The sequence below is a fragment of the Sciurus vulgaris genome, assembly GCF_902686455.1.
Source record: "Sciurus vulgaris genome assembly, contig: HiC_scaffold_219_arrow_ctg1, whole genome shotgun sequence".
Lineage (NCBI taxonomy): Eukaryota > Metazoa > Chordata > Mammalia > Rodentia > Sciuridae > Sciurus > Sciurus vulgaris.
Genome location: NW_027632839.1, coordinates 18,398 through 34,868, shown reverse-complemented (window position 1 = coordinate 34,868; position 16,471 = coordinate 18,398). Strand labels below are relative to the sequence as shown.

At 41.9% G+C, this 16,471-nt stretch overlaps 1 protein-coding gene across 1 annotated transcript; it reads left to right on the top strand.

Annotated features, from left to right (window-relative positions):
• Positions 1-14,222: 14,222 nt before the first annotated feature.
• Positions 14,223-15,375, top strand: LOC306652439 (Krueppel-like factor 3; the record flags this gene model as incomplete). Its single annotated transcript, XM_079125336.1, is given in 2 exon segments — positions 14,223-15,008; positions 15,010-15,375. Coding segments are annotated over 2 exon segments (1,041 nt in total). The 5' UTR covers positions 14,223-14,333.
• Between the last annotated feature and the right edge of the window lie 1,096 nt (positions 15,376-16,471).

Here is a 16,471-nt window from a genome sequence, read left to right as displayed (position 1 = left end):
CAAAATGAGGACTTCTGCCTCAAGAGTGATCAGTTGGGAGGCACTTTAGAGAATGAATAGGCACAACCCAGGCTCCACCCTTTGTGCTAGGAATAGCAGGGGACTGAGGGCTGGCTTATCCTACAGAAGGAACACAGCAAGCAGTGCTTGGATTTTTGGTACCCAAGGAATAGTGTTGTTACTGTGTTCTCAGAGACAGGTCTTGAGAGGAACCCTCCCCATTATAGCCAATCTCAGGCAGGATTAACCACACTTTATAGATGCTGGACAGCAAGTGTGCAAAGCCCCTTTATACTAATTATACTTCTTTGAAAGCCTACTGTAAACATCTCAGTGAGCCTACACTACAAACCTCATTGAACACTTTTGACTCACCTCAGAGGTCTTTTCTTTACATAGCAAATAGCCCTTTTACTCACTTAACACTTACACTCACCAGTCTTTCTACAAACCTCATAAAGCCTTCCTATACCCTTCAGAGAGCACTCATTACAAAACAAAGAGAATCTGCCTTTATACCTCAGAGAACCATTCCTACACACCTCAAACTCACTTCCATCCACATTTAAGTAACTCCTACCTACTCACATCAGGAATCCTACCTACACAATTTAAAATTCCAGTCTTACACACTTTGGGACACTTCTTCCACACTTCATTGAGCAACACTTAAACAACTCAGAAGTCCCTCCCTCTACACCCCAGAGAGTACTCCCTACAAATGCCAGTGACATGTTAATTCAAACCTCACAATGTCCATGCTACAAACCTCAGCAAATCAAATTCCTTGACAACTCAGATAGAACACACTACTCACCAAAATGCCCTCCCTGCTCACCTATGAGGGTCAGAGTGACACACCTCAGAGAGCCCTTGGGATACTCTATTTAGGGTAGACGGATACTCTACCCTAAATACTTTGGAGACTCCTCTACTATCCTCAATTACACATCCTCACGTTACACATGAGTATGTTCTATCTAGTCATATCAAATTGATCCACCTATTCACTTCAGAGGGCCCTAACTAAAGAACAGAGATAGCACTTGTATGCAGGCAAAAGCTCTCCTACATCCCCCATAGATTCCTCCTGCACACCAAATAAAGACCTCCTTACACACTTCAGAGCAGGTGTATGACAAATCAGAGAGCCCTTCTTTCATTTCTAAGAGATCCCTTCCTATACACTTCACAGTCACCTCTACACACAGCTCAGAGCCCTACCTACTCACATCAAGTATACTTTCTACACAATTCAGAGGGTACCCATATGCACCTTAGAAACCCTTCCTATACACATTTACCAACCCCATACAACTCAAAGAACTGATGCTACACACCAAACACTGGACCTCTACACACCTCAGAATGCCCTACTTTCAAAATTCAGAGGCCCCTGTTACACACATCCCAGAACCCTCCTTTCATAGTTCAGTTTATTTTCCTTATTCATCTCAGAGATCTATCCTTATTCACCTTAAAGTTCCATCAATACACACTTCAGCAAATTCTTGACACTTACCTCAGAGCCCCCTCCGTATATGTTGCAATTAAAAGTCCTCCCTACAAATCTCAGGGAGACTTCCATCAAATATCAGAATGCCCTTTCAAAAAATCTCAAGAAAAAAATACATAGACATCTCATGTAACCCTCACTACTCACCAAATTCCTGCATATTCAACTGAGGGCCATAACTACAAATATCAGAGATCCATTGATACTCTTCTGAGTGCCCTCCAAAAACACCTCAGAGATTCTCTCTACTATCCTCAAGGATCCCTCCCATCAAAATTTAGAATGTTCTCCCCACTCATATCAGAGAAATTTCACTATTCACTTCAGAGGGCCCTCCCTATACAACTGAAATAGCATTTCTACTGAGTCATATAGTCCCCCTATTACCTGAATAGATCCCTCTGCACAAATAACATTTCCCTCCACACCTCTTAAAGTCCTCCATAAGCTCACCAGAGTGCCATCCCTCTGCATTTCAATGAGCCCTCACTACGCCCCTCAGAGTACCCACACAACAAATCTCAGAGAGTCCATCCTACTCTCTATAGCAAGTTCTAACTTCAGACTATATAGATCACCCTCCACACCACATGGGGCCCTCTCTTCTGCATCTATTTGTCCTACTTACTTATCTAAGAGAGCTCTCACTACTCACTGCAAAAGGCCCTGCAAATAACTCACTGAGCCCTTTCTACTCAATTCAGCGCACACTATCTATACACCTGAGTGATCCCTCCAAACTCATCTAAGACCTTCAAACTCATGTCTTACAGCTATCTAACCCATATCATAGAACTACCCTAGATGCCTCATAGAACTCACACAACACAGCTAAGAAGCAGCATGCTGCCAAAGTCAGAGAGCCTACTCTGCATACCTCAATATACCCTTCATATAAATCAAAGTGTACCACCATACTCACCTCAACAGTAGTCCCTACACACCTCAGAGAGATGTTAATATGTAACTCAGAGAGTACAAACTGTACTTCTTTGAAAGCCTGCCCCTAACTAATTATACACTAACAGCTTGGAATTTGCATCATGCAAAAATCAGAGAACCCTCCCTATACATCTCTGAGTGCCCTCATGGGACAATGAAGAAAGCCCTCACTACTCATCTCAACAGAATTACCTGCACACATCAGAGAGACATCCCTACAGACCTAAGTGAGTACTCATTATACTTCTTTGTAGCACTCTCTAAACAACTCAGAGAGCCCTTCTACTAACATCAGAAAACCCTCACTACACTCATCATAAAGCTAATTTGACTGGCCTCCTATACACACCACAATGAGGTGTACTTAATTGATCACTCCCACTCATGTCACTAAGCCCTTCTACAAAACTCATAAAATGCTCCTATACCCTTCAGAGGGTCCTCCCATCATACCTCATAGAGGGCTTCTTATAAAATGAAGGGAACCCATCTTCACACCTCCAATAACCTTTCCTACACACCCCAAACACACTTCCCTACACATCTGAACATTTCCTCTCTACTCATATCAAGAATCCTTCATAAATAACTCATTTCCATCCTTACACACCTTAAGGACACTTCCTCCACACATCATTGAACAACACCTAAACAATTCAGAAAGCCCTCCTTATTCACCCAAGAGTGTACTCCCTAAAAATGCCAGAGATATTAATTCAAACCTCAGAAGACTTGTGCTACACACCTCAGCAAACCCTACCCACACATCTCAGATAGACCTCACTACTCTTTAAAAAGCTGTCCCTACTCACCTTTGAGGGTTTTACCTACACACCACAAAGATTCCCTTTACTGTCCTAAAAGATATCTTAGTGTGTTTTCCCTACTCATATCAGATGGATATATTTATTTACTTCAGAGAGCCTTCACTACACAACTGAGATTTCACTACTACAAAGGGAAAAGTGCTTTATAACACCCCATATATACCTTCTGTACACCTAATGAAGATCTCCCTATACACCTCAGAGAGCCTGAACAGCAAACCTCAGAGATTTCTTCCCTTCGCACACTCCACACAGACACCTAACTGCACATCTCAGAAAGCACTCTCAACTTACATCAAGCACCCTTCCTACACAACTCAGAGGGCCGTCCATACATACCTGAGAAACCCTTCTTACACACATCATTAAGCAATCAATATACAACTCAGAGAATAACACCACACAGTGCCTCTCTACATTTCTCAGATTGCCCTACTTTTATAATCCAGAGGGCTCTGTTACACACCTCATAGAGCCATCCATAAAAATCTCAGTTTGTTCTCCTCATTAATCTCAGAGATCTCTCCTTACTCACTTTAGAATTATATACCTATACACCTCAGTGAGGTCTTAATACTCACTTAAGTGTACCTTCCCTATACACCCCAATCAAGAGTCCTCCATACAAAGTTCAAAATGCCCTTTCAACAAATCTCAAAAAAAGTCTATGTATGCATCTCAGGTAGCAAACACCATTTACCAAATATCCCTGTGCATTCATTCAAAGGCCACAGCTATAAAACTCAAATTCTTGTGATAATTCTTTGAGTGCCCTCCCCAAACCCCTGAGAAATTCTCTGCATGATCCCTTTCAACAAAATTTAGTGTGTTCTCCTTAACTTTACTTCAAGGGGCCCTCCGTACACAACTGAAATTTTAAAGGCTAAGGGTTGAAAAAATAAAGAGGCAAGCATACAGGATGGCATACAATAAGGAGTGGCTTTCTGTGGGATAGCCAATTCAATTTTATTATCTACTCCAGGGATATATCAGGTTACATTAGTGTAGTTAGTTTGTGCATATAACTTGCTTGCTTCTCAGAGTCCAGTAGTACCAAATATTTTCATAAGAAGATAACAGCTCAAGGACAGAGGAGTTGCAGAATGTTTCTAAGTCAGAGAAATAGAGGTCTTCATAATCTGAGGTGTGTACTCATTCAAGGACGTATGCTCCTCTGTAATTTCTCATGGTCTGAATCTCTACAATTCCAAGCTTTTGTTTTGTGTGACTTTTTGAATAGATATGACTTGTCTTTTGTTTAAGGAAGGTGAAGGGAGAAAGTAAGGCAGACATTGGAAAAATAAGCAAAACATAATAAGATAAGTGTCCATAAACATACTCCAATGAAAAGCTGTTTGAACCATGTAAAATTTGGTAGCCATGAGATTATCCAATCTAATAAATCCCAAAATCCATCATCTTTTTGCACCTTCTTTACAATGTCTTTGAGATGATCCAATTCCTTTTGAATGGAATTGTTATCAGTTAGATTGAAACAACACAGGTTATTAAATTCATGGCATCCCTTATGATGTAACAACAGTAAATAATCAATAGAAGTCCTATTATCAAGAATAGCTTGATAGTGTTGTTTTTGTTCCTCATTAGCATAGTAATTGCCCTTGATGTGTAATTTATATTTTTTACTATAGCACAGGTAAGCCCCATTGTCTGTTTATAAGCTCCTACTACTAGGGCAGGAATACCAACTAAAGAGAATTTTAAATCCTCAAATTCTGCTTTAGATAATAGATTAACCAAATCATCACAATCTTTATCTAAGTTTATAGCCCTTTTATGTAATTGTTGAGCTGGATGGTGACCTATTAAATCCTGAGGAGAGGGGAGAAATGTTGTTAATCTGCTTAAACAAAAATAAGTTCCATGAAACAAAAAATTCAGGGACAAGGAATAGTCCCCATTGGCACACCCACAAAACACACTCCCTTAAACAGTCCCCTGTCCTCCAGTTCTTTTCTTTTTCTGTATTTAGTTCTAGGGTTGAATTCAGGGGTGTTTTACCACTGACTTATACCCCCAGATTATTAATCAAATAATTATTTAATAGAGACAGAGTCTAAGGTGCTGAGGCTGAAGGTGCTGTGATAATCCTGCTTTAGCTTGTAAAATCACTGGTATCACATTTGTGTGTCACTGTAGCCAGCTCAATGCCCTGTTTCCCTCCACTTCCCTGTATTTTGTTCAGCTATGACTCCATCAATAGATTAATATACTGATAAATCTGAGTCCCCAAAAGTCTACCTCTGAACATCACTGCAGTGGGAGTCCGACTTTCAACACAGGAGCCTTTGGGGGATATTCCAGATCCAAACTGCAACAAGGAGGGACTGGGATCGTGTCCCAGGACCACAATGGGGAAGTGGCAGCCTTGATTGAAGAAGTTGAAGAAGATGTCTGAAGAGGTGAGATTCAGCAGTGTGGAATCTGCAGTGTGCAGGAGGAAGTTATTTCCTGTGGGGGAACCCCAAGGTGCCCTGAAATATAAACTGGCCTTTGTGCTAGGAGCACAGGGTAGCAGGCATGCTAGCAAAGAGACCCAGAGTTAGAAAAAGCTGAACTGGTGCAGCAACAGTGGTATATTACTGGAATCCCAGTTACTCAGGAGGCTAAGGAAGAAGGATCATGAGTTTGAGTCCAACCTGAACAATTTGAATAAATTAATTAATTAATATTAATAATAATAAAAGATCTAGCACTCAGTGGTAGAGTGCTCCTGGATTCAATATACAGTTCCACAGAAAAGAAGAAAGGAAAGGAAAGGAAAAGAAAGGAAAGGAAAGGAAAGGAAAGGAAAGGAAAAAGGAAAGAATCCAGTTTTACTGGTGCATACCTATAATCCCAGTGACTGAGGAGGCTGAGGCAGGTGGATCACAAGTTCAAGATCAGACTTAGCATTTTAGTGAGGGCCTAAGCAACTTAGTGAGATCCTGTCTCAAAATAAAAAATGAAATATAAAATTAAAATATAAGAAGTGCAGTGAAAATCACCCCTGGTTTAATGGCCAGTACTGAAAAAAAAAAAAAAAAAAAAAAAAAAAAAAAAAACCTCTGTATTATGTATAATTATGATACGACAATAAAATATATATGGGGAAAAAGGAAAGGAAATAAATGAGTAACTAAGATGGATTCTCAAAGGCAATAAAGCTTTTATTCCCCTAGCTCTCTGGCCATGTTAGCTGCTGCAGTTGGTTGGGGGCCCTTCCATAACTAAGGGAGAAAGATGGTGCTGCAGAGAAGAACAAATCTCTGCAGGTCATCAACTCTAGGGTCCAGTCTGAAATGCAAACTAAAAAGGATGTGCTGTGGTACAATCAGACTCTGAAGATGGTCAGACTGGGAAAAGTGAAATAAACTGATCACCTCTCCAACCACTGTCCAGCTCTGAGGAAACCTAAATCATGCCATATTCACCAGAATTGTGGTCCTCACCACAGTGGCAATAACAGAGAATTGGGCACAGGATGTGGGAAACACTACAGAGCATTCAGTCTGTCATTGATTCAGATGATTCTGATATGATTAGAAGCAAGCCTCAACTCTCAGGGATTCTTCAGATTCAGGGGAAAGGCCAGCTATAAAACAACTTAGAGACCAGTAAGATATGGAGAACCAGCTTTTAATTCCTTGTTTTTATGGCTCTGGGGATTGAACTTCATTCCTAGTAGGCAAGCACTGTGCCACTGAACTTCATCCCTAGCACTCTAAACCTTCTTTCTCTCTCTTTCTTTCTCTCTCTCTCTCTCTCTCTCTCTCTCTCTCTCTCTCTCTCTCTCTCTCTCTCTCTCTCTCACACACACACACACACACACACACACACACACAAATAAAAAGAAAACAGAAACAACTTGAGACAGGGTCTTACTAAATTATCCAGGAGGACCTCAAACTTGCAATTTCCCTGCCTTAGCAACCTGAGTAACTAGAATGATAGGCATGTGCTACTATGCCCAATGGCTGAAAGGTTTAAGTCAGGAACATGGTGGAAAAAATGTAAATATTTGGAGCATTTTAGTCAAATACAGTAGGAATTGAGAAGAACTGAAATTTTGGTAAGAACTCATAAAATGGGAGAAAGAGCAGAATCCAGTTCAATTTTCAGGTAGGCAGCAGAACCAGGCAGGTTACAGAATTGAAATTTAGCTCAGAAACAAGACAAAGTAGAATCTGCTAGCCTGCAAATGTTAGTTTTATAATGAAACATGATCTTTCTCTCTACAGCCATGACAAATAATTTTCACAATATGCCAGTAATCCATTAATGCGTATGTATGAAACACTCAGACTCTTAATTCCTGACTGGTATTTAAGATATACAGCTGTAAGATAAACACATACAATTTTCTTATGGTACTGGGGATTAAACTCAGGGGCACTTTATCACTGAACTACATTCCCAGTCCTCCCACATGTCTTTTTTGAAAACTTTGAGACAGATCTTACTAAGTTGCTTATGGTCTCACAAACTGCTGAGGCTGGCCTCACACTTGCATTCCTCAGCCTTAAACTCCCAAGTCTCTGGAATTGCAAGTGAGTGCCCCTGTCCTCAGCTAGACAGATGTCTATTTATAAACATTGCATAGACGATTTTTAATTTTTTACTGTTAACGTTATTAGACTGAAAGGATCTTGAACCATATTTTCAATTTTTTTATTGTATTTTGATTCTGTTTAGTGACAAAACTTAAGACTCCTGACCCTAGGCACAGTTTTTAGTTGGTGTCTCATAGAGTTTTTACCAAGATTGTGACTAAACATGAAGGTAGTGAGAGGGAAGGAACATTCCTGTGCATCTGTGTTTCAGTTTAATGATCCCCAAAATAAATAACTTCCTTGGCTTCTTGTTTGAATATCCACCAGAGATTTCATGGTTTTATTCTTGGAAAATAAACAATTACCAGTCCTCTTGCAGATAGACTGAGCCACTGGAAAAGCTCTGGGTCATGAGTTGTGGGCAGAAGCAGGCATGCCTTGTCTAGGCAAGTTCACTTATGTGATGGCATAAGAAAATGCAAGAGAACAGGAATGGAGGCACATGCCTGTAATTCCAGTTATATGGGAGGCTGAGGCAGGAGGATCACAAGTTTGAGGACAGTCTCAGCAACTCAGCAAGAACTTGTCTCAAAAGAAAATAAAAAAGGGAAGTAATTCAATGTCACAGAACTTGACTGGCAGGTGTGAGGCCCTGGGTTCAACAGCCAGGAGTGGGATGTGGGATGGGGGGTGATTTGGGATCTCACATATGATCAAATCATGGAAGAGACTTGTTCAGGAGTCAGATGTTGTGAAATTCCCACTTTCCCAGGTGATGAGAATCCACTTCTGAAGATTCTGTGGATTCCATTTCATATTAGGGTATGAAGAAATGTGGTGAAAACCAGAAACCCAAGATCTGAAGGTCCTGCCTCCCTAGGTGAACTAAGCATCTCTCCCCATTGAGGTCTTCTCACATGCTTGGGGACAGCACATCTTCCTGAAGTCTCACGTGCTTGGAGACAGCACATCTTCCTGAGTTCACATACTTGGAGAAAGAGGGCACATCTTCCAGCCCTTTGTCAGAAAGAGGTTTTGGTACTCAATGCATCCATAATCTTCTCTTACATTTCTAGCTGAGGAGGAAATAGGGGGCCACTACCATAAAAGGTTTGCTTTCTTCCATGTCAAGAACTTGGAAACTTCTCCCAGGTGATAAATCACACAACTCGGTTACCTGCTACTGTGGTCGGATCTGGATAGTCCCCAAAGCCTTTGTTTTGAAGACTTGGTCCTTAATGCAGCAGGGCACAGAGCTGGGGTCTTCAGGAAGTGACTGAATCACTAGGGGTCTGACTTCACAATGAATTAATTCTCTGGTGAATTTACAACTTCATGGTCTATTGGAGGTGGTGGAATCTTTACAGGTGGGGCCTAACTGGAAGAAATTGAACTTTTATGGTATATCCTTTAATGCTATATTGGACACCTGGCTTCTCTGCTTTTTGGTCACCATAAAGTGAGCAGTTTTACTCTGCTCTGTGCTCACTGCCATGTTCTGCCTTGCCATGGGCCAAGTGAAATGGGGCCAAGCATGACAATGTTTCTGAAACCAGAAGGCAAAATAAACCTTATCTCCTTCAAGTTGATTTACCTCAGTTATTTTGTCACAGCTGTTAAAAACTCACTAACACACCTGCTAAAATGGATTAAGGGAAAGGTGAAAGGTATGGAATAGAAACCTAAATTAAAACTTCAGAGGTATATCTCACCTGTCAGTCTTTTAATTAGTAATGGAGGGAAGCTAGGAAAATGAAACCCCTGCCTTTAAATTCAGCTATACTTTACCCTGGAGGTCCAACTTGCCTATAGGTAATGGAAAATTATTATTAATTTCTTTGAAATAATTTTAGCTTGAGTTTTTATGTGCAGTCTAAATACAAATATTACTGGAGGGAAATAAAACTGAATTTATATAAGAAATGTTTTGTGATGCATTCCTTTATCATCTGGTCTTTTTTATTTTTGTCCTGGTCATAGTCCTCAGCAAGTTCTGGGTCTAGTGAACACATGTCAGAACTAGGAAAGGAAAGAGTGGGTCACAGGATGAAGCAGACAGAGAAGGCATGTGTGACCCTACAAAGGTGTGGACTCCTATAGGGGGTTTACTGAGGTGACTGAAAGGAACAGAGGGTGGCCAATACACCTGCTGCTCATTATGCATGGACCTGTGGTTAGTTCTGGAAGCAGAGGTGGGAGCCCTGAGTCACTTGTGCTTCCTGGCCTGCATTGTCATAGAGCCGTGACCTTCAAGGTGAATAATACTGCCAATGTGTCCAGAAAGTTTGATGCTGGATAACTTCTGTAAATATCCACTTGAAAGGATACAGGATTTAAAATACACTGATTTATTCACTATTTTTTTTTTTTTTTTTTTTTTTTTTTTTTTTTGCTAAGAGAATTGGCATTATTTAGCCTATGGTTTTGCTTTAGGATTTTTCATTTAAAAATCTCTGTCCTGGCTTAATAATGTATTTGTTGTAATAACTCCTATTTTTAGTATTATTTTAGCAAATTATTCAATTTACTGGAGTTAAAAAAACATTATTTGAAGATCAATTGATCCCAATTCTTCATGATCACTGTGGTTATCAACCCCTTCAGAACAGAAGGAATCTATAGTGAGAGTTTTCACTTCAGTGCCTGGCCTTATTACTGTGGATAAAAACTTGACCAGGAAAGATGGGCTTGTTGACCAAGGATTTCATCACCTTTAATTTGGAATTCAAATGTGACTTTAAAAAAGGAACACGGAGTTCTGTCTCCTTGCTGCCTACTGCATTCATTATAATCACCACCACAGACTTGCCAGACTGCTTTTCAAGATTTTGTTTTTATTATCCTCTTTATATTATAAGTTTAGGCTAAGATTGAACTCGGTTCGTTGAAAACAAACCACAAATTTTCTGTCACCATCACTCTTTGCTATTTGTGTCTCTAAATTGACTATTTTTATCATGTATGAAATCCAAAAGTTCTATAAATATGTCCAATATTGACTTGGAGTTGACTTTTGACATGAAGCACTTCTGTGAAGCAATAGCATATTATCTGTACCAGTAATATTATATCAATAGTGACTTTCTTTCATGCATTTCATGAATACTAACTTATGAAGACAGGAACTATCTCAGAGATTAATGGAAAACACTAAGTGTTATCCAGTGCCAGGAAATATTTACTAAAATTGAATTTCTTTTAAAATATTAATTTAAGCTGGGTATGGTGGTGTATGCCTGTAATCGTAGCAAATAGGGAAACTGAGGCATGAGGATTACAAGTTCAAGGTCAGTGGGGGCAAGTTAGTAAGACTCTGACTCAATAAAAACAAATAGGGATGGGGATATAGCTTCGTGGCAAAGTAATCTGTGTTCATACCCTAGTAATGAAGAAAAAAAATTTATATAAATAAAAAGCATATATATATATATATATATATATATATATACACACATATATTCAGTTGTTATAGGAATTTAAACCATGGCCTGCACATGCTAGGTAAGCACTTTAACCCTGAGCTACATCCCAACCTACTTACAATGGTTTTGATAAATTTAGTTTACAACAAAGAATAACTTTATAGGTTTAAAACCATAGAAGAGTAATCATAATTTTAGTCATTTTCTTTATTGTAGGCATTACATTAGAAATGGTTATTGTTCAATAAAAAGCTTAATTTGTTGATATTTTTGTTATTTATTTTAAGACAGTCTATCAACATTAAATCATATAATTTCCAAGTTGCTATTAATAACCTCTCTGTAAAACATAAGTGGCTAACCAAATGAATTCAATTTTTTTACTCATACTCCTTAATTGCATCTTGCATATAGCTTATTAAAACATGGTTTCCAAGACATGGGCCTTTCAGACTTTCTACCTGCTGTTTCTCCTCATGCCCAGTATATCCTACAATGTAATACACATTTGTTTATGAATCAATCAACTATACTTTTTCCTTCTTTCCCTGAATGTTTACGTATTGTGGAAATTTCAACCCACTACTTTTCAACTGAGTGACCACCACCAGCAGGTGACTGTGCTATGTTTTGTGCTACTGATAGCCTTCTCACAACTATTTGGACAGAAATGTCAACACAAATTAAATGTGAACACAGCAGTCAGAGTAACAATAATATGATAGTACAGACAGGTGACACCAAAGAATACGAAGGACTGGCCGTCACAAGTTTGAGGTCGGCTAGGTAATGTAGTGAGACCCTGTTTCAAAATTAAATATATGCTGGGGAAGCCAGCGGAGATCTCCGACCCACAAGCAGCCTCTGGGACCAGAGCAGGGCAGCCAGAGACCTCTCCAGGTGGCCCTGCCCCCTCCAGCCACAGGCTTTTTCCATGGGGCAATCCAAGATGATGGACTAGAGGGTGACTGCATCTCCAGTCCCTCAAGAACCCAGGATTCAAGAAGGGGAGGCAATGAGAGACTCAGACTAAAATAGAACCACGGGGTGAGTCTCCCCCACCCAGTGAAGCTCAGCCCGGGTGGCTGGCCTGGATTTGGGTGGCTTATTAGAGTAGGGCAGGGCAGCTAGAGTCTTCCCCAGGCAGCCATGTGCACTCCAGTGGTGGGCTCCTCCCACACGGCAAGATTCTCTAGCTTCTCAGAGCAGGCCCCCCAGTGAGAGCCTTTCTGCACAGGACCAGCTCCAAGTCCCTGAGCCAGGGCGGTGAGCTCTGGCCTGCAGGTTGCTCCAGGGACCAGGACAGGGCAGCCAGGTACTTCCCTAAGCAGCCCGGCTCCCTCCAGCTGGAAGTGCCTTTCTAGGCTAGCTTCTCGGAGCAGACCACCCACTGAGAGTCTTTCTACACAGAGCCAGCCACAAGTCTCAAAGCCATTGGAGAGCTCTGAACTGCAAGCAGCCTCTGAGACTAGGGCAGAGCAGCCAGAAACCTCTCCAGGCAGCCCTGCCCCCTCTGGCTGCAGGCTTTTTCCATGGGGTAATCCAAGATGGCAGACTAGAGGGTGACTGCATCTCCAGTCACTCCAGAACCCAGGATTCAAGAAGGGGAGGCATTGAGAGACTCGAACTAAAATAGAACCATGAGGTGTATCTCCCTCACCCAGTGAAGCTCGGCCTTGAGGGCAGGTCCAAATAGGGGCAGCTTATCAGAGTAGGGCAGGGCAGCTGGAGTCTTCCCCAGGCAGCCCTGCACACTCCAGCGGTGAGCTCCTCCCACACGGCCAACTTCTCAGAGCAGGACCCCAGTGAGAGCCTTTCCATACAGAGACAGCTCCAAGCCCTGGAACCAGTAGTGGGCTAGGGGCAGCTTTCTTCACAAGCACTGCATTATCAAGTTACTCCAAGACTTCAGGCTACTGAAGGCTGGGAGGTGATACACTGGAAATCTACTATAAGCCAATAGAGGAAATCTGCAACATCTCAGAGTCCCACCGACATCTGACCAATATGAGAAAACAAGGGAAGAAAATCTCCCAAACAAACCTACACACTATATCAATAAAACCCAATGACAGCACAGCAGAGGAAATGTAAGAAAGGGAGTTCAGAATGTACATAATTAATAAAATCAGGAAAACAAATGAGGAGATGAAAGAGCAAATACAGGCATTAAATGATCACACCAATCAACAGTTAAAAGACCAAATACAGGAAGCAAGAGATCATTTCAATAAAGAGTTGGTGATAGGGGGCTGGGGAGATAGCTCAGTCGGTAGAGTGCTTGCATTGCAAGCACAAGGCCCTGGGTTTGATCCCCAGCACCCCAAAAAACCAAAAAAAGAGTTGGAGATACTGAAAACAAACAATCAGAAATCCTTGAAATGAAGGAAACAATAAACCAAGTTAAAAACTCCATAGAAAACATAACCAACATAGAGAACACCTGGAAGACAGAACCTCAGAAATTGAAGACAAAATATTTAATCTTGAAAACAAAGTTGACCAAACAGAAAAGATGGTAAGAAATCATGAACAGAATCTACAAGAATTATGGGATATCATGAAAAGGCCAAATTTAAGAATTATTGGGATTGAGGAAGGCTTAGAGAAACAAAGCAAAGGAATGAACAATCTATTCAATGAAATACTATCAGAAAATTTTCCAAATCTGAAGAATGAAATGGAAACCAAGTACAAGAGGCTTATAGGACTCCAAATATACAAAATTACAACAGGAGAGTGAGTGGCACCGGCTGTCATGTGACTGCCCAGAGTTGGTGACAGGAGCCAGAGGGGAGCCAGGAACGGAGCCGCAGGGAGCCGGGGCAAGCCAGAGTGCAACTCGAGTGCCAGCCAAGCCGAGCCAAACCGCGCTGCGCCACATGCATGCCCATCCCAGTCCCTGTCCCCTGCGGCTGCAATTGCCAATGCTGCTCGGACTAGACCGCTGACATTACAGCATTTGGGGGGCTCCAGGCAGTGGGATCTGGGCCTTTATTTCCCACCATCAGCGTTCAGCACCGCGCCTCGCAAAGCCAAATACCAGAACACCCTAGAAGATTTAACTAAAAGAATGCTAATGTTTGACACATTCCCTGTCAAGCAAGAGGCCATGGACCCTGTCTCGGTGTCCTACCCATCTAATTACATGGAGTCAATGAAGCCCAACAAGTATGGGGTCATTTACTCAACACCGTTACCTGATAAGTTCTTTCAGACCCCGGAGAGCCTGTCCCATGGAATACAGATGGAGCCAGTGGACCTCACAGTGAACAAGCGGGGTTCGCCGCCCTCAGCTGGGAGTTCTCCTTTGTCGCTCAAGTTCCCATCCTCACACAGGAGAGCGTCACCTGGGCTGAGCATGCCTTCGTCTAGCCCACCGATTAAGAAGTACTCACCCCCATCCCCAGGCATGCAGCCCTTCAGCGTGCCACTGTCCATGTCACCAGTGATGGTGGCAGCCCTCTCTCGGCACGGAATCCGGAGCCCGGGCATTCTGCCGGTCATCCAGCCGGTCGTGGTGCAGCCCGTCCCCTTCATGTACACCAGTCACCTCCAGCAGCCGCTCATGGTCTCCTTGTCGGAAGAGATGGAAAACTCAAACAGTAGCATGCAAGTACCTGTAATTGAATCATATGAGAAGCCCATATTACAGAAAAAACTTAAAATTGAACCTGGGATTGAACCACAGAGAACAGATTATCATCCCGAAGAAATGTCACCACCCCCTTTAATGAACTCGGTGTCCCCCCCCTCAAGCATTGTTGCAAGAGAATGACCCTTCAGTCATAGTGCAGCCCAGGAAGAGAACTTTACCTGTGGAATCTCCAGATACCCAAAGGAAGCGGAGGATACACAGATGCGATTATGACGGATGCAACAAAGTGTACACTAAAAGCTTCCACTTGAAAGCACTCAGACGAACATATACAGGAGAAAAACCCTACATATGTACATGGGAAGGATGCACATGGAAGTTTGATCGATCTGATGAACTATCAAGACATTTGTGCAAACATACTGGAATCAAACCTTTCCAATGTCCAGACTGTGACTGCAGCTTCTCCCGTTCTAACCACCTTGCCCTCCATAGGAAACACCACGTGTTAGTCTGAAGGCCTCTGTCTCCACCTCATTGTGACTCTCCACTCTCCTGGCTCTCTCTCTGTCCTCCCTCCCATTGTGTAACTCAGTTTTTACATGTACATTTTAATTTTGATTCAGCTGGCCTGAATCTCTGAATTTATATCATTCAAAACTTCCATATGGTCAGTAGTCTATACTCTCTAATCCTCCCTCTCCTTACCACGGGTCAGACCTAAAGAATGTGAACACTTTTTTTTTTTTTTTTTTTTCCTGGGGATGCTAAGCAAACTCTTCTTACAGAAACGTTTAATGTAATGAGAATAAGGGAACATGTAAACTAACATAACCAATTGTCGGTTTCTCCATGTATTCCTCAAAGAATGTCAAAGTAAATGTATTAGAAATAGAGTATCCAGCCTGCTAGTCCTTGCCAGAGACATCCGTACCTCTCTGCCCGGTGATCTCATTTTATGCTTGACAGCAAAGAGAAGGGTGGCCCCGTTCACCATGTATAGGAGGACGTGCAGCAATATGACATACTAGCCCAGTCAACTCTGCCACTGTCCTTCATGCGTCTTCCTGGATTATCACTTCTAAATCAAGTCCTTTGCCCTCCTGTGTGCCTGAAGCTATGTGGAGGGCTGTGCCACCATTGGGAGATGAGCCAGGGCTGCTGAATTAGGTGGGTGACATGTGACAGTTCAAGGCATGGGATGTGCTGTGCTTCGTAGCATGCAGTAGAAGCAGAGGGGCAACAAAGAGGAGACACAGGGTGCAAAGGAGGAAGTGGGCCATTCTTCTTGAGCTAGGGCTTTGTCATTGAGGTGTCCAGATTTGGTCAGCTGTGCAGTGCATCTCTAGAGCTTCGGTCTGTGTGCAGAGTGGGCTGTGCGGAACTACACTGCAAAGCCAGATGCCTGTGGGGTGATCCACACACCTGTCTCCATTCGTACAATATCCTTCATACAAATGGTCAGGATTTGAGAGTAAGGAATCCACAGATAATATTTGCCCAGTAATGGTTAAAAAAAAAGAATCTTTTGGGTAAGAGTATGAATGGTCTTTATCCAACTTACTTATAGCTTTTTTGCATACAGGGAAACATTGAGTGGTACTTTTATTCCC